Below are 19,251 nucleotides of genomic sequence, written 5' to 3' on the forward strand. Positions count from 1 at the left end.
AATCAGTTATTAGTCCTAGAATATTAAAATTACATATGCATATGGCACATACCTTCAGCTTTCTCCTGGAATGTTTGTTGAGCCTTCATCGAGTACTGTAGGACTTGTGGAGACCTCAGAAGTTGGGTTATGAAGTCTCCACTTTACACTTCCCGACAACCCGTAATATGATTACCACAGCCTGATATTATCACTTGAAACACAATTCTATGATTTTCAAATAGTTTGGAACCCATACTTAAAAAAAAAACACTGTGAAAGCAATGAAAATTACGAGCGCGTATGACCTTCCCACTTGCGCTCATTCGCTGCTGGTATTCTGTCATTTATTATTCATAAAAACACTCACACTTTATATTCCTATTACTATATAACACTTATATATATCTTCAGTCTTTATCCGTAAGTTTCCTACAGTAATAGTAGTTTATTGTCACTGTAGGCAATCAATTTCTCTTTCAGTAAAATACATAAGAGAACCATGGTTTCATTTTCACTGTCATAACTTCAAGTATTTGTACTCATATTCTTATATTACTAATTATTTACATTTCTTTAATACATTTTCTATTCTATTTTCAATATTTACACTTCTATTTTACTTACACTATGTAATGCACTGTCACTTGCAGTAACTTATAAAACTATATTACACTGTTCCATCATATTTACATCCATTGCTTTCACTTGCTATTTACACATTATTTACATTTTCCACTTGCACCTTTAGAACTGCTTCAGGCTGTGGTAATCAAAGAAACAGGTAACATAGAGGGGAACCTGGCAATCAGCACACTGCCAAGAGGTGCGTTTGTGCTCAGGTGTGCGTCAGGTGGTATGTGCACACACCTGACACCTGTGGATCGCAGCCTTCATCTTGGTTGTGGCAGGCATTTGCACCAGTCTGTGCCAATCCATGTACGCCCTCTGCTCAAGTCTGTCGGGAAGTGTTACTGGATGGCGCCTTGGAGTTGCTGCTGTCACCCTACCATATCTCTCAAGCAGCTGCCGAACACAAGTCCTGGCGAACAACCTGAGGGAGAAGGACTTGGGTGGCTTTAGCTTCATCTTGTACAGGATGAATGCGTTCAGCATCGTCATGTCTATGAGATACAGAAAAACTTTCCTGTACCACCTAGTGTTCTTCCCGAGGCAGTCGATCTCTCCAATCATCATGTCGGACTTGTCCACCAGCCGCATGTTGATATTATAGTCTATGACAGCATCATGTTTCCTCACAGGTTCGCCTGTCCTACAGTCGACCTTCCCACTGTTTTTCATTTCCCCTTGGCGTACGGTGGTGAGCATGTGCACGACCCTCTTGTCATGCCACCGTATTGCCAGCATTTTCTCAGACTTGCGTAGGTGCATGTCTCCTCGCTGCGAGTTTCCTGCCTCTGGGAATTTTGGGAAGTGGGCACAATTGCTCTTCACAGCGCCACAGGAGCCGATTCCGTGCTCTGAAAGATATTTAGCAAGTTTCGGTGCTGTATAATAATTGTCAGTATACAGCACGTGATTCCCACGAAAATACCATTCAAGCAGCATTTTCACTACACAGCCTGAGAAGCCAAGGGGGTGTGTTTTGTCCAGATCGACAGAGCTGGCTGGGTAGATGACAAAGTCAAGGATGTACCCCGTCTTACAGTCACACAGTACAAAGAACTTGATTCCAAAGAGATGGCGTTTGCTTGGAATGTACTGTACAAACCTAAGACGTCCTCTGAACAAAACCAAGGATTCATCTATGACAACCATCTGAAAGGGGTGGAAGAATGACATAAACTTATCCTTCATTCTGCTCAGAATCTCCCAGATCTTTCAGAGTGGGTCGGTTTGGGAAGGTACATCGTTGTTGGCGAAGTGCAGGTTTCCCATGATGTTCCGGAAGTGATCTCTGGCCATGTACTTATTGAAGGTGGGTGAGGGTAGTAAGGGATCCATGGACCAGTATTCTTCCAACTCATGCTTCTTTGAGTGTGGCATGAGACGCACGAGGGCGAAGAACACATACAGCTCCTGCACTCCTAGCACGGTCCACTGTTGCATCTTCACTACACCTGCACCACTTGCAGCACTTTGTGATTCGTACCTGTTAGTCTCATCACATATGTGCTGCATGACTTCGTCATCGAGGAAGGCCAAAAGGAGGTCCATACACTCATCATCCTCGTCAAGAGTGAAGGCAAGCAGTATTGCTGAGGAACTCTTCAAAATGAAGATGTTCAGGGACGAAATTGGAACCTTCCGTCCACATGAAGGCGTCCAGGATTCCCTGTCGTGGCGGTGTAGGGTGGGTGAGGGTGGAGGGTGGCTGTGAGGCAGACTGGGCTATTTCAAGGTTACTCTCACTGACCCTAGGTTGCCATGTAGCACTAGCAGCCCTTACTGTACTTGCTACTCTACTTTTACGACGAGCCAGGGATTTACCTCTTCCCCTACAGCCTGCCTTCACTGTAGATGATGGTGGAGACTCCGACGACGAAGACTCAGGAGAAAATTCCGCTGAAGATGAGGAAGAAATTAGTGAAGTGGGGCTGGGGGACCGGGGATGAGAGTCACTTTGGGACTCATGGCGGCCTGGGTCACGTGGGGCCATTGTTCCGGGGCTAACCCGCCGCCTTTTCACTCCCTTCCCAATTTCCTTCTCTTGCTGCACTAAGGGCCTCTTTCCCTTGGAGCTAGGGATAACGTGGGACACTGAAGCACTTGTACTAGGAGTTTCTGTAACGATTTCCTCCCCAGGCTCATCACGATTCACCCGAAGGATCAAAGTCACTATCCATCATTATCATAGATAATTCTGCCAGTTCACGCTCCACTGCCAAGTCACTAAGTCCTTTACCCCTTTCCACACGAGTTTTTCTAGGGGTAGAGGTCACAGGGCCCTTTGCAATGGGATCAGAAGCGGCGGAAATGGCGGGGCGCGAGTGCGACATGGTTTCACCTCAGAGGGTGACAAGGAACTGATTCCCACGGCGTATATGGGCAGGCAAGGGTTGACAAGGTCAATAGGGTGACAGCTGCAAATTTACATGCTATGAAATGATTGGTAGGAAATCTCGACAATACATAAAAAAATAGGTTGTTCCAGGTGAATGTAAATATCACTTAGGCTTCTTCTTTCCTTTCATATATATATATTTTTATTACGAGAATCGATTATACGGCATATTTCAAGGGGAAATTAGCAAACAAGTGCACCTGAGATGTTGTCAGGTGATAATTAGCCATTTCCAGGTGTATGGCACTATCACTTACCGTATTTCATTTTTGTATATACAGTATTATTTTGTATAAGAAAAGGGCATAGGGCTTATTTCAATGGATGAAATCAGTGGAAAATTCAGGGGAAAATTTTGCTTAGTGAAGCGCGGCCGGGCAGGCGAGAGGAGAGGGTAATGGAGGGGAGGTAGGGAGGGGAGTCCAGAATGGGGAAAAATGGCTAAATTGTCAACAATGGATGGGAGTACAGATGAGATTAGGAGTGCTGACTAGTGTTGGACATTGGCAGTACTGATAGATGATACAAGCCACCTCTTATAAGCCCGGGAGAATTCAAAATAACACAGAATCACAAAAGCGACGCCCCGCGGTATGATCCATTGCTCCCGAGCGTCACGAAACTGACAACCTGCGGTTTAGGGGTTAATGTCATTTTAGCTACTGTTCTGGTTGCAGGGTTCCTTTATTTTCTTCTCTCTTATTTTCCAACATGTATTTAGATTTTCCTTTGTATTTTCAAAGCATTTTTCTACGAACAGCCCAAATGTAAACACATGACAGTTTTCATCAATGCATGAAATATTTACTGTCTAAGGTTTTTGTAATTATTGATACTTATTAAAATTATTATTATGTATTCCATGATGGATTAGATGACAGTTCAGTGGTCAAACATGAAATATTCTGTTTTGAGTTGCTTACTTGTCCACACTGTTTTGCACCTTGTCCGATGGGCGAGAATCCGTACCCCAAACGACAGTGTTCACTCCACCTCTGACTAAAATACATTTGTCTGAGTCTAAAAAGTTTATAAATCAACCTAAAAACAAAATTTATGTCCAAAATATCATCAAAATCAGTAAGAAAAAAAAAAAAATCGCAAAGCCAGGGGTAGGCCTATGATAGATGGGCTAGGGTGGTATTTCTACCCCACCATTATTCCAAGGATTGCATCTGGGGGTATTGTAAATCAGGGTATGCCTGTATTAGAAATGTCATCAGCAATGCCAGTGAATTGGTCTCACAGTTATCTACCCATAATTCAGAATTAAGTCCCCAGAATCCTGGTTGCATCACAAGCATAAATTTAAAAATTAAGAATTTTGTTGGAGGGTGGGGAGGTAGCTTGCAAATGTTCCAATAGATGGGTCACACAAGGTTGTCTTCCCTTTCCTCACCTCAGCTGCACAACAGACAAAAAAACTGAAATTTCTGAATGTATATCCATGAGAGCCAGATTGAAAATGTCATGGAGGAGTGCGACATTAAGGATGGCTACAGAAAATTTTTATGAGAACAGTGGATTTACAGCATTTCTCTTCCCAACCAGGTGGTGGTGCTTGTTTTAGTTCATTGCTGTTCAATGTCTTGTTATTGTAAGGTGTCTCCACAACATCCTATGAAGGAAAAATGATTTTTTTTTTATTTTTTATTTTTATTTATTTATTTTTTTTTTATGTAGGGTTATTGAAGGATTATTATTGTAAAATTCAGTACTGTATTTTAACTTTGTATAGATAACTTACTTGCACAGTTGCCCCAAGAAGTAATGGCAGATGTTTTAGATTGCTTCAGCCACTGCACTGCCGGGTGTTCAGTGAAAACTTAGTAAATATAGAATTAAAATTTTTCCCTCATCACATTGTATCGAATAAAATACATACTATGTCATGCTACAAATTACAGTAAAATCTCAAATTTTGATGGACATATGTACCCCAAAACCGTATCTAAATTCAAAACATCGAAATTTAAACTGAACTTCTTATGGGAAAAATCAATTTGGGTCCAGGCCCTCCCAACTTCACTCCATAAAATCATGATTTTTTTTGCCCACACTCCCTGTAAACTTTATGAACTATAAATGTGGTTAAATAACTGTAGTTCTGCACTGCATTGCCATACTGTACTGTAGTGTAGAATACAGCAAAATTTGTTCAGTTTGTCAGTATCCTGTCACAGTTTTTATTTCAGTAGTTACAGCACACTGTACAGTACAGTACTAACCTTAGGTTATGGAATATTATCACTTGGCTGGCTGGTGTTGGTGGTGTGTGCCGGGGGTGGACTACTCAGTTGAAGTAGCCTTCCCTGTGGAGGTATCCAACCCAAACCCCACAAAATCAAAATCATCCTCGAGTATCTGGACATCTGCAGTGTCGACATCTTCCTCCTCACCCTCTTGGATGGTTATTAAGCTAATACATTTTTTGTTTTCACTATGTGGAGATAAATTATAATAATGGTATTGAAGCACTAAATGGTAGAAATGTGCTTAATTTTTATAAAATAAATGGTTGTATGATAAAATCTTAGCGAGAATACTATAATTTTGGTCACAATGTACGAAAACCTTGGATCCGAGAATTTCCATCCCTGCCTGAGAGCATCGAAATACACGACTTGCCATTGAAATGTGAGGTGGGCAGACCACTCGAAAATGCATCAAAATTTGAGTCATCGAATTCTAAACTGTTGAAATTTGAGATTTTACTGGATGTAAAAACGAATAACATGAGACAGTGATATGTTAGAAGTTAACACGGAAGATACATTTTCCGGATGTGAATGTGTAATGTATTACTTCGCATAGTGTTTACCTCCTTATTCCTGATGTATTTATGTCCCAGTATTTCAAATATGGATAGTCTAGTTTCGAAGGCCAGTTGAGAAAAGTTTTGTGTTTTGTGCGTACGAGACTTCACTTCTTGTCGAATGCTTTGGTGGTGATATAGCAACAGTAAAAATGCCACAACAATGAAAATATTCTTATACCTCATACCAATTAATCTGGCCAGGCATGTATGGCAACAGTGTTCCCGCCGAGATTCTGATTGGCTGGAGGTGTTTGTTCGATTTCGTTGTTGCTTAAACCGATACTCTCTTTATTATCAGATATGATACTGAGTTTGTCGACAATACAATCGTCAGAAGCAATAAGAAATCCATTATATACTTAACAACAATGAAATTTGCGTAGGGAGATAGAGATATGAGTCAACAAAGTATTATAACAGTCCAAGTCAAGGTCAGCGTTCGAACAATTCCTTTAAATCTCCGACACTCGATAAAATTACAGGAAATTAAGGAAATCTGCTTAATCTAAGCGCTGGTGTAACACACATTTAAATTTTAAGTTCAGTCCTTACTATGATAATAGAGGAGATGTAATGAAATAGTTTCCTTTAGCCTACTTTGATTTTTGCAATTTTTTCAAACCTCCCTCCCCGCACAACTCGTCTTTTCATCAGAATTTTTAATTATTCAGAGTTGTGGCACGATTTAAGGGTGCAGACTGATCTTAAAATTTAAATGTGTGTTATACCAACGCTTAGATTAAGCAGGTTTCCTTAATATTCTGTTATATTACGAAGTGTCGGAGATTTAAAGGATTTGGTCGAATGCTGACCTTGACTTGGACTGTTATAATACTTTGTTGACTCATATTTCTATCTTCCTACGCAGATTTCATTGTTGTTAAGTATATAACGGATTTCTTATTGCTTTTGACGATTGTATTGTCGACAAACTCAGTATCATATCAGATAATAAAGAGAGTATCGGTTTAAGCAACAACGAAATCGAACAAACACCTCCAGCCAATCAGAATCTCGGCGGGAACAGTGTTGTCATACATGCCTGGCCAGATTAATTGGTATGAGGTATAGTAGCCTATCAGCAGTAGCAGCTAGACCTGTCAGCCTTTTATTCATTTTCTTCCCCTCAGTTTTATTACTGTTGTTTCTACTTTCTTTGTTAATGAAGAATTAATTTCATTCTTAATCAGGTGTTCCAGCTTTTACTTTTTTCTTACACTTGGCAGTAAAGAGTACAGAAATATGATCGTGTAAATTGTTGCAGTGCAAAAGCACGTGCATTTTCTTTATCTTCTAATCTGTAATATTTTTCCTCCTAAATAGGCCATGTTCTGTTTAACTGAAAATACTGATGAAAGTTTTGAACACTAGATTTGTTTATGAACCCCTGCATTTTATTACTCATCAGTGGTTTAGGCTCTTAGGATGCAAGGCTGTGACAGAAGTTTGGCATTCTTCAAGGAGCTCCGACACTCGGTAGATTTTTTAGATTCTTTCTTTATATTTCATTCACTAGTCCCCGGACTTATTATATAAAATCTTCTAAAGATTTTTCTTACTAGAAAACTGGCCAAATGCAGTGTAATAACTGCTCACTATTGAGTAACAGTTGTCTTCATTCATGCATGTTGATGAGCCATTTAAAATAGCCTGCTAACTTATGCTGCTTCCCACTTTATGCTGCTGTCCATGGAGACAACAGAGAAGGATGTAGTTGGCTTCGACTTATCAATATTTTAACAAAATATTATTAATAATGATTACCTATAATTGGTTATTGAATCTCTTTTCTTTTCACTCATATGCTCCTAAAAAAATTATTTCTAGTTGCTGTAATGGTTTTAAATTCCACAAATGATTCTGGACTGTCCCTGACCGATTGTCCTGAAATGTCAATTTTCAGTTACTGTAGTTCTGTTTGAGGATTTCCTATTATCATAACTAACTATGCGTAATTATGGCCTACAGTTTTAAAATGCACAATTACCTTGGCAATTACCTATTGTTTTCTGATACTGTTTTACAAACTAGGATTTTTTTTTTTTTTTTTTTTTTTTTTTTTTTTTTTTTAACAACAGAAGAAGGGGAAAAAAAAAAAAAAAATGTGCATAATCACTCTCTGAAATAATCTGAACACTGCCACTACTTCTTGGGGTGACTGTACAGTGTTTTTGGAAATAACAGACTTTAACAGTGATAAACTGGTTTGGAAGTGAAGTCTATCTGTCATAGTGTATGTGCACCTTTAATATACTTTAGGATGATTAAAGACATGTATATTGCAAAATGTATTGTTCAGTTTTATTCAGATGTTGAAAGTCATTATTAGGTGATTTTATATTTGTATATATTATATGGCTTGAACTGAAGGAGTGTCACAAATAATAGTAGGAATAATGACTAATTGTAGTGTGAGTTAGGGTTTGTACTAATCAGGGTTGTGCTATGGTCACGCCCCAACCTAATCCCAACATTTGCCTCCTAACAGTCGCCTTCCAGCCTCTTCCATCAGCTGCACACCTCAAGCCCCACTGCATTTCTCTTGCGTCGAACTGATGAGGCAGATATAAAAAGCACACATGGGGGAGTTCGTACGCGTGTTTTTAGACTAGGCCGCTGCGCGCAATGCAGTGTGACAGACGCATCTCGTACTGTTTTAGTTTAGGGGGTCGCACAAGGACCTGCCGTTTCGTTTATCCGCTCTTACCCCCATGTGTGTGTGTATTGAGGTCACGCCACCCAGGTGAGGTTTACTGTGTCTAGTGATGATTAGAATATAATCTCTTGCTCTCATACTAGCTTACTTGTTAGGGAGCAAACCTGCACTGTATTTTTATTTCATTCGCAAATAACCACTCTGCCAAGTACGATACTCATTTAATTTTGTCTTTCAAGTAGAATTACTAGGAAATCATAATAAAGCGATAGGAAAGTAAGGCATAGCTTCCTTTGGGGCCATAATAGTATTATTAATTTCTTTTTCAATGATGGTGTGCAGTTATGATGGAGTGCAGTTTCACAGAAGATTTTTGATAAAGATGGTGATAGATAAGAAGTGCTGATTATGTTCCGCACATACATACGTAGACTGAGAAGATTTATTGTAGGTAAAGGTAGAAAGTAAGATGATTTATTAAGAACTTCTTGTAGGTAATGGTAAAACAATGATTTGTAGAGTAACTTATGGAGGTGGTAGAAGTATGATCATTAGGGTTTACATGGGAGCATCTTAGTCCACTGTGGAGTGAGGCTAGCTGGGTGTGATTATTCTAATTCTGCTGTTGGTCTGTAGGTTCAAGGCCAAGTACCACCCAGAGGAGTGTGTCAAGCGCAAGGAGGAGCAATTAGCCAATCTCAAGGTTAGTAAACATTTTTGTAATGCCCCTTTTATCCAGTTACTGCAGTCTCTGCCATAATCATAATTGATTTAGTCGTCATCATCATTATTTCCATCATCATTATCCTTCCCCCCATTTGTCCTCCTTGTCCATTTTCATTATCATCCTCATCCTCATCGTCGTCGTCAGTAATGATGATAATACTTTTCCTGTGTCAAATGAACTAGGGACAGTGAGATAAAGAATTTGCTGTCTTAACCCCTTAACCGCGGGTATTGTTTTGGTCTGACTGTCCTCTCCCGCGGGGGTTTCAGCCAAATGTAAACAAACCTTTAAACCTTAATAACTCTGCACAGAATAAAGCTAGAGAAAAAAATAAGGTACCATTAGAAAGTACTAACCTTCAGCTTTCCATTGATGTAGGTTTCATGACTTTGTTGACTTTCACAGGACGGGCAGAGCCGTTAGAAGTGAGGGGTGTAAAATCACTATTTTACGCCCCACACACCAGTACCAAATGCCAACCACTCTCTCATAATAGTAATATAAACATATATGAACACTGTACATACGATAAACACCCACTCTGTGTTCACTGAGGTAGGTAAAAGGCACTTCACTGCGGCTGCGCCCACACTTCACTGCAGCTGCGCCTCACTTCACTGCGGCGTCACCCGCTCTCTGACGTTTCAGGCGATCTTTTCATTATTTCTAACTTCTAATATTATTTTACATATAATCTGGGCATTATACATTATATTTACACTGAACTTATTACTATATTGCATCACTGTCACATCACAGAATTACACAAGTGCCGCAGAATTACACAAGTGCCGCAGATTCTCTTATTACAATATCACTTATTATACTGGCCAATATTTACATTTTTTTCTAGGCAAAATATCCCTTATTACTACATTATCCATTATACAGTTATTGGTAAAGCACGTCACTGTCGCATCACTGTATATCACTGTCACTTTCAGTAACTCTGCACAGAATAAATCTAGAGCGAAAAATAAGGTACCATTAGAAAGTACTAACCTTCGGCTTTGCAATGAAGTAAGTTTCATGATTTCGTTGACTATCACTGGATGGGCAGTGCCATTAGAAGTGAGCGATCTAAAATCACTATTTTTCGCTCACACACCATTACCTTCGCTCATACACCATTACCAAATGCCAACCTCATTCTGATAATAATACTATAAACATATATGAACACTGCACATACGATAAACACCCACTGTGTTCACTGAGGCAGGTAAAAGGTACTGTCATTACCCGCACTTCACTGCCACATCAGCAGTGTTGTAATCACTATTTTTCGCTCACACACCATTACCAAATGCCAACCTCATTCTGATAATAATACTATAAACATATATGAACACTGCACATACGATAAACACCCACTCTGTGTTCACTGAGGCAGGTAAAAGGCACTGTCATTACCCGTACTTCACTGCCACATCAGCGGTGTTGTAATCACTATTTTTCGCTCACACACCATTACCAAATGCCAACCTCATTCTGATAATAATACTGTAAACATATATGAACACTGCACATACGATAAACACCCACTCTGTGTTCACTGAGGCAGGTAAAAGGCACTGTAATTGCCTGCACTTCACTTCCACATCAGCAATGTTGTCGCTCACACAGCTGGACAGATACTGATGCGTGTTTGGTCCGGGGTGGGGTGGGCGGCCCAGGGGGTGGGAGGTGGGGCCCCAGGGGGGGGAGGAGGGAGGTGGGGGTCGGCTGGAGTGAAAGAACTTAATAGCTACTCTCCCTCGAAACAATTGGCGCACGGAAAAAACGCGGGGTATTCAAAATATTCACAAACATTCGAGAATGACACCCGCGGTTTGGTCCAGTTTTTGCAATGTCATTCTGGAATGACACCCGCGGTTAAAGGGTTAAGGAATGTTCTGTACTAGAGAATGAAGTTCCAAGTCCATTTCTCCTAACCCTTGGTCTGTTGTAGAACACACTGGTAGCAGATATAATTGGTATTATTGCACAGTATATAATTTTCCCACTTCATTTTTAACCACTGTTATCATGGAATGCCTTTTATAGTTTTATACTTCCCAGCTCCAGACAAAGTTTTTGGGTCTGGAGAGGGACCATGAGTCGAAGGGGTTAAGTACTGTATAGCCATCATTAAAACCTTCTTAACTAGGGTGCTGTTGTTAGATGAATGCAGTGAATTCATCAGGCAATTTTTATTATGATGAGATGAAAGAGCTCTTTTGAAGGACCTATTCAGACCTCAAAGGGTGAGAGTGACAAATTTAAAGTACTGAACTCATTATGTAACATTGGCATATATTAAATTAACACTTTAAAAATTTGCTTAACTAGTAGTTTAAACCAATTTTTGTTATTTATCCATCCTTCGTCTATTCCTTTCTTGCTTAATCGGGAGTGTTGGAGACTGGGGCTAGTCTACTCAGTCCTAACATTCTGGGGGGGGGGGGGGAGCCAGCCTCACTTGACCTTGAGTGGCATCATGTGAGAAATAAGTCCCAGTCATCTCATGGATTTGGCATTATGTGGGAAATAAATCCCAGTCATCCTTTGGATTTAAACAATCACAGGTCCCATCCATTTGGAGTGCCTTGACCCAAAAGACCACCAGATGTTATATGAGGTCTGTCCAAATAGAAACTGAAAATAGCACACTAATTAGCTGGCATAGCATGTTCATGATGGGAGCACAGTGTCGTGATAACTTTGAGCTTAAGTCTAACACTAGCTGCATCATGCCATGTCACTTAGTCATCAAGGTACATGAACTTGAGTGAACGTGTGTTTCATGCCCTTGATGATTTGTTGCAAGTTGAACAATGAAGGATCCTGAAGAGCAACATGTGCGTGTGAAATTGTTTCAGATTGGGAAGAACTTTTATGGAGACTTCAGATATTGCAACATGCATATGGAGAGGATTGTTTTAGCAGTGTCACAAGTGGTTCCAGCAGTTCAGATTGGGAAGAAGATCCACCAAAGATGATCCCACATCTGGATGACCATCCACGTCAACAGATGACAATCACATTGAGAAAGTGCATGCTGTGATCCCTGAAAATCGTTGCCTGGCTGTCCGCGAAGTTTGCGAAGAAGTAGGCATCTGTAAAAGTTTTTACCACATGATTTTAACCAAAAAACTGTAGATGCATTTTGTTGCTGCAAAATCTGTGCTGTATCTGCTGACAGATGAGCAAAATGAGAACCATGTCACAGTCAGTCAGGATCTGTTTGATTATTTGAATGCTGGCAAAAATTTTCTGAAAATTGTCCTAACAGGTGATAAAACATTTGTACAGCTGTGATGTCGAAACAAAGTGGGTTGGAGCATTGTCACTGCAACCAACAGAAAAGGGGGGGAGGGGCATCGGAGTCACTCAAATTTGAAGGTGACTTTCATTTTTGTTTTTAAAGGCTTCATGTACCATGATAAACAACAAGGGGCACAAGACTGACCCCTGATGCACACCAACATTCACAGAAAACTCATCACTCAAATCTCCATGCATGCTTACCTGGGTGCGAGCATTCAAACATAGCCATGCAAAATTGTGCGAGAGAATCCTGAAAGACAGATGGATAAAATATATGGAGGAGACGAACGTGTTGGCTGAGAGCCAATTTGGATTCAGAAGTGGAAGGTCATGTGTTTCCAACTTGCTGAGCTTTTACGCAAGAGTGATTGACATGTTACAGGAGAGAGACAGCTGGGTGAATTATGTGTATCTAGATCTGGACAAATCCTTTGACAAGGTACCCCACAAGCGACTAATGTGGAAATTGGAACACATAGGAGGACTGAAGGGAAACGTCCTGGAGTAGATGTGTGACTTCTTGAGAGACAGACAAATGAGGACAGTAATAAAGGACAAGATGTCCGAATGGAAGAAAGTAACAAGTGGAGTCCCATAGGGCTCGGTGTTAGCGCCAGTAATGTTCCTGATTTATGGAAATGATATAGTAGATATGTAATGGATGCAAGAGCTTATAGAGGTTGGGGGAGTGGACTTTCTGACCACTACTTGGTGGTGGCCAGAATTAGGATGCAAGTAAGATGGAGGAACAGAAGAAGGGAAAGACGAGAGGAAGGAGTAGTTGCAAGGAGAGTGGAAAGGTTACAAGAGGATGAGAAAAAGGCAGAGTATAAGAGAGAAGTGGAGGAACGATTGGGCAAATATGAATTGGAGCAGATGGGAGATGTGGAAGGTGTGTGTAAGATGTTTACAGAAGAAATATGTGCAGCATGTGATGTGGTGTGTGGAAGGCAGAGAAGACGGAGGGGGGTGCAAGGAACAGCGTGGTGGACTGAAGAGGTGAGACAGGCTGTGGCACAAAAGAAGAAAGCATACAATGAATGGATGAGAAATAGGGGCGTGGAAGAAGTTAAGAGGCGGAAGAGAGAGTTATATGTAGAAAGAAAGAGAGAGGTGAAAAGATTAGTAAGAGAGAGTAAGAAGAGAGTGGATGAGTAATTTGGAAGGAATTTGAGTGTAAAGTGGAGGGACTGTAAGAAAATGTTCTGGAGAGAAGTGAAAAGAGTAAGACAGGGTGGAAGTGAAGTTAGCAGGGGAGTGAAAGATAAAAATGGTAGATTACTAGTGGAGAAGGGAGAAAAAGTGAGCAGATGGAGAGAACACTTTAAGGAATTGTTGAACATAGAGGATGGAAGTAATGCGAGTATAAGTGGCTGGGGAATGGCTGGGAGAAGGAGGGAGGTGAGAAGACAGGAAGAAATCAGTTGGATAGAAGTTGTGGAAGCAATGAAGAAAGTTAAATCGGGGAAAGCCCCAGGAATTGATGGAGTGTGTGGTGAAATGCAGAAGTATGGGGGAGAGATAGTAGTAGAATGGATGTGGAAGATGTGCAGATTGGCCTGGGAGGAAGGTAGAGTCCCGGAGGATTGGAAGTCAGGTATAATTATTCCCTTGTACAAAGTTAAAGGGGAAAAAGAAGTGTGTGGTAATCATAGGGGCATTTGTCTTCTTATTATAATAAGAAAAGTGTATGGTAGGATACTTATTGACATAGCCAGAGAAAGAACAGACAAATTAGTTGGAGAAGAACAGGGAGGCTTTAGGAAGGGAAGAGGTTGTGTAGATCAGATATTCATTCTTAGATCTTTAGTGGAAAAGTTTCTAGAGAAGGGAAAGAAGTTGTATGCTGCTTTCATGGATTTGGAGAAAGCATATGACAGGGTGGATAGACAAGGATTGTGGAAAGTGTTAAGAGTATATGGAGTAGATGGGAAGTTGTTGAATGCTGTGAAGAGTATGTACGATGGTGTGAAGGCTGCAGTGCGTGTGGATGGTGAACTAAGTGAATTTTTCTCTTTGAAAGTTGGGTTGAGACAGGAATGTGTCATGTCTCCATGGTTGTTCAATCTGTACATGGATGGGGTAATAAAAGAGGTACAAGGTAGGGTAGTGGATGTTGGAGTGGCCCTGGTGAGAGAGGATAGTGTTTGGAAACTCCCTGTACTGTTGTTTACAGATGATACTGTGTTGTTGAGTGAAGACGAAGGGGAGCTGCAAGGCTTGTTGGATGAGTTTGGGAGAGTGTGTAAGAAACAGAATCTAAAGGTGAATGTAGGGAAGAGTAAAGTGATGGTCTTTGAGAGAGGTGAAGTCAGTGAATGTACAGCAAGGTTGGATGGTGAGGAATTGGAAAATGTGAGTACGTTTAAGTACTTGGGTAGTGTGATGAGTAAGGATGGAGGTTTGGAGGGTGAAGTGCTTGAAAGGGTACAGCAGGGAAGAAATGTTGCTGGTTCTTTGAAAGCAGTGATAAGAAACAGGGAAGTGAGCATGGAAGTGAAAAAGTTACTACATGACAGTATTGTAATTCCAACTCTAATGTATGGAAGTGAAGTTTGGACGTTGTTGGAAGGACACAAGTCAAGAGTGAGAGCAGTGGAAATGAGTTATTTAAGAGGAGCCTGTGGAGTCACATGGAGAGACAGGCTGACGAATGAGGATATAAAAGAGCATTGTGGTGTGGATGAGGATGTGTTAGGAAGCGTTATGAGGAACACACTGAGGTGGTTTGGCCATGTGGAGAGGATGGAGGGTGAAAGGCTGATGAAGAGAGTGTATGTGAGTGAGGTGGAGGGGGGAAGAGGGAGGGGGGGGCTGAGGATGAGATGGAGGGATGGGGTGGAGAGGTATATGAGAGAGGGGGGTGTGAGTTGGGAGCAGGGCAGTGAAATGGCGGGGGACAGGGCGACTTTGAGGCGATTTGTTTGTGGCCACCCCAAACGGTATTGAGGCGTCTGGCAATAGATAGATAGATAGATATAATAGATGGAGTGGACAGTTACGCAAGAGTGTGTGCTGATGATGCAAAGATCTTGAGGAGAGTAGAAGTCGAGGAAGACTGTATAATGCTTCAGGAAGACCTGAATAGGATCCAAGATTGGAGCCAGATGTCTATCTATCTATATACCTAGGCTGCTTCCCCCAAGGAAAGGGAGGTAGCCGAGACAGGACGACTCACTCTCCATTTACTCATCCATTCAAACACATTCATTTGCATCTTAGCCCCAAAGGGGAGAACGGACAGATCCTCACCGCACCACACCGCACAAGGGTCAACTGGGCAATGCAATCAGTGACATCCGCAGCAGGGCCCGACAGCAGAACTGGTTTACCCCTGCCACATCATAACAGACCCATCCCCTTACCCGCACCTGACCTGACTAGCTGATCAGACCAAATGCGGGAGAATATCCCCTCAGGGCTGCGTCATCACTTATTCATTCACAATTTCTCTCCATTTATTTCTGTCACGCACAGCCACTCTTCCTTGCTCAACAGACATCCCTCTCGCATCCAGCGCTCTCTTCACACTGTCCATCCATCCTATTCGTGGTCTTCCTCTCAGCCTTACACCTCTCACATCAGATCTAGTTATCTTTTTCACCAATCGCTCATTATCCATTCTCTCCATGTGTCCAAACCATTGCAACACCCTCTGCTCAACTCTACCAGCCATCTCCCGAACAACTCCAGTTCTCCTTCGCACTTCATCATTTCGCACCCGATCCATACGCGTCACTCCACACATACTCCTCAGACATCTCATCTCCATTACATTCAAACTTTTCCTCTCTGCTACACCCATATTCCATGTTTCAGCCCCATATAATGCAGTCGGTACCACAACACCCTCATACAGCCTTCTCTTTACATCCATTCTAAGCGAATGACATTTAAACACTTTTTTCATTCCTCCCAGCACCTTTCCTACTTCATTTATTCTAAACTTCACTTCTGCATCTATTCTTCCATCCACAGCAACATGTGACCCTAGATATTTAAAACAATCTACCTCCTCAAGCAACTCACCATTCAAAACTATATTCATCCCCCTACCATCTATCAACCTCGTACACTTCATCACTTTACTCTTATTCTCATTTACTTTCAATTTCCTCCTTTCACACACCCTTCCAAACTCCTCTACCAACTGTCTCAATCTCTCCTCTGAATCAGTCACCAGTGCAATATCATCTGCAAACAGCAGCTGCTTCAGATTCCACTCTCCTCCATCAACATTTACCAGACTCAGACCACCTAAAACTCTTGCATTCACCTCCCTTACAACACCATCCATGTAAATATTAAACAACCAAGGCGACATCACACATCCCTGTCGCAGCCCCACTCTCACGGGAAACCAATCACTCACAGCATTTCCCACTGTTACACACGCTCTACTGGATGAGGAAATGATGAAAAAATTGATAGTGGCCATGATCCACCCCAGGTTGGAATATGTGGCAGTAGTGTGTTCTCCACACAAGAAGAAACACACAAATAAGATCAAGAGAATACAAAGAATAGCAACCAAGATGGTCCCCAGCCTGGCAGATCTGTCTTACGGAGAGAGACTGGAAATGCTGGACCTGCTTACACTAAAAGAATGGAGAGAAAGGGGCGACATGATTGCAGTGTTCAGGGCCATGATGGTAATTGATAAAAATGATCTGTTTGTATGGGATGGGAGAGTAACAAGAGGACATGGAATGAAGCTGAAAAAGCCAAGTTGTTTGAAGGATATAAAGAAGTATAGCTTTCCATATAGATGCATAGACCTGTGGAACAGCCTGGACAAAGAGATCGTCCAATCTAAAAAGTTAAAAGAGTTCAAAGCAAAATTTGACTTAACGAGAAAAAGAGACGGGACCCCATGAGCATAGCTCATTTCCTGTATATCACAACTAGGTAAATACACACACACACACACACACACACACACACACAGCAGTGAGAGAGGTCGGATGCACAGCAACTCGCTCCAATCAGGGCACTCCCAAGTTGTATCTGTTTAAATGAGTCAGACTTGTTATTAGGCTAAATTACAGTGGAATCTGCTAAATCGCACATTTCTAAACAGCGAATTCATAATATGCGGCAACATCATGCAACATGGGGGAAGGCGGTGGCTGAATCGGTAGAGAGGCGGCCTGCAGTCCTAATGGACCCAGGATCGAATCCCGGCTGGGGCAGGGAACAGTTTAAGGGTTTGAATTTCCTAAAAAGCAGACTTTCCTGATCTACCAGATGACCCACCGACATGTTGTAAAAGTACCTCCGCTAATACCAATACACCAGTCCTGTATGAGACAGCCCTAGCATGTATTCAATATGGACGGTGGGTGTTAGCGCCGAAGTGGTAACATGTGGAGGTGTAGGAGGACTACTGGGCCTTGGGATAGGTGACTGCCCCCAAGAAATAAGCCCTGAGCCTTTGCCCAGAGTCGTAAAAAAAAAAAAAAAAAAAAAAAAAACACGGCTTGGAAGATCGGCAATTGCGGAAATTATACATAATTCGCAACTGCAGCCTCAAAAGTGAAGGTTACCTGATGTGTTTTTGAACATGTTATGCTATGTTTGCACTAATGGTGTGTGTATGTGTGTGTGTGTGTGTGTGTGTCTCTCTCTCTCTCTCTCTCTCTGAGGGTGGGGGTAAGGTGGAGTGGATTGTTTGCAAGGAATTCCATAAGGGGGATCAGCGCGGAAAGGAACATTTCCACCAAGGACCTTATAATAGGATTTAGTTTTTACATGCCTTCATTAAGGTGTGTGTGTGTGTGTATGTACCTAGTTGTGATATGCAGGAAATGAGCCATGCTCGTGGTGTCCTCTCTCTGTTTCTCCATAAGTCAAATATTGCATTGAACTTGTTTAAGTTGTTAGACTGGATGTGTGTGTGTGTAATTAAATACTTTGCTAATTACTTTTCCAGGTTGTTAGAGTTTGCTGGTGGCCAGTTTGATGTCAGTTAGGGGGTAGTGGGGGCAATTTTTCCAGAATGACCTACTAATAAGTAATTTTTCCCCTTAAATTAGTTATTTCTAAATCGCGAAATTCTCAAATCGCTGCATGTGCCCAGTGCCATAAGACTGCAAGTTAGGATATTCCACTGTAAGTGATGATTCAGCATAGTAGAGCAAGTACTGTAATGGCAAAAAAGTATTGTCTAAAGAAAGTAAACATAAAAAAATCAGTGGAATGATGACTGCAATTATATCGGCATATGCCTCACAGGCAGGCTTGGATGAGATAGAGAAGGATAGATTTTGAGATGACAATACGTGTAGTAGGTGGTATGGGGTATGATGAGATAGTGGTTTTGGGAGGGGGCTTAAATGGTCATGTAGGTGAAGCAGCTCAAGGTTATGAAAGAGTACATGGGGGATGTGCATATGGTATAAGAAATGCCAAAGGGGAAAGGATTCTCGAGTTTGGGGAGGCAATGAACATGATTGTGTTCCGTGGAACACACATTTTAGGAAAAGAGAGACTAGATTGATTGCATACGAGTCTGGGGGAAGTAGTAGTCAGATAGATTATTTTCTGGTCAGGAGGGCTGATAGGAGGTTAGTGAGGGATGTTAAAGTTATAGGAAGCGAGGAGTGTGTGCAGCAGTACAAACTGTTGATTTGACATAGTGCTTAAAAATGATGAAAAAGAGGACTTTTTTACCTAGGAGGAAAATATAGAAACTGGAAAATCAAGCAGTATGGGATGCCTTGTATAATGAGATGAGA

At 41.5% G+C, this 19,251-nt stretch overlaps 1 protein-coding gene across 2 annotated transcripts in view; it reads left to right on the forward strand.

Moving 5' to 3' along the window:
• Positions 1-19,251, forward strand: part of Ars2 (arsenic resistance protein 2) — an 842,642-nt gene that overhangs the window by 201,582 nt on the left and 621,809 nt on the right. The window contains exons 1-2 of one of the 2 annotated variants that reach the window (XM_080275727.1): positions 8,518-8,565; positions 9,115-9,181. In XM_080275727.1, the coding sequence (XP_080131853.1) occupies positions 8,534-8,565; positions 9,115-9,181 (99 nt within the window). In that variant the 5' untranslated portion in view covers positions 8,518-8,533. Of the gene's footprint in view, positions 1-8,517; positions 8,566-9,114; positions 9,182-19,251 lie in introns of those variants that run through there. The other variant, XM_080275726.1, reaches the window with a different exon arrangement.

Source organism: Coenobita brevimanus, chromosome 62, assembly GCF_032717465.1.
Source record: "Coenobita brevimanus isolate Jiangsu-jjx chromosome 62, ASM3271746v2, whole genome shotgun sequence".
Lineage (NCBI taxonomy): Eukaryota > Metazoa > Arthropoda > Malacostraca > Decapoda > Coenobitidae > Coenobita > Coenobita brevimanus.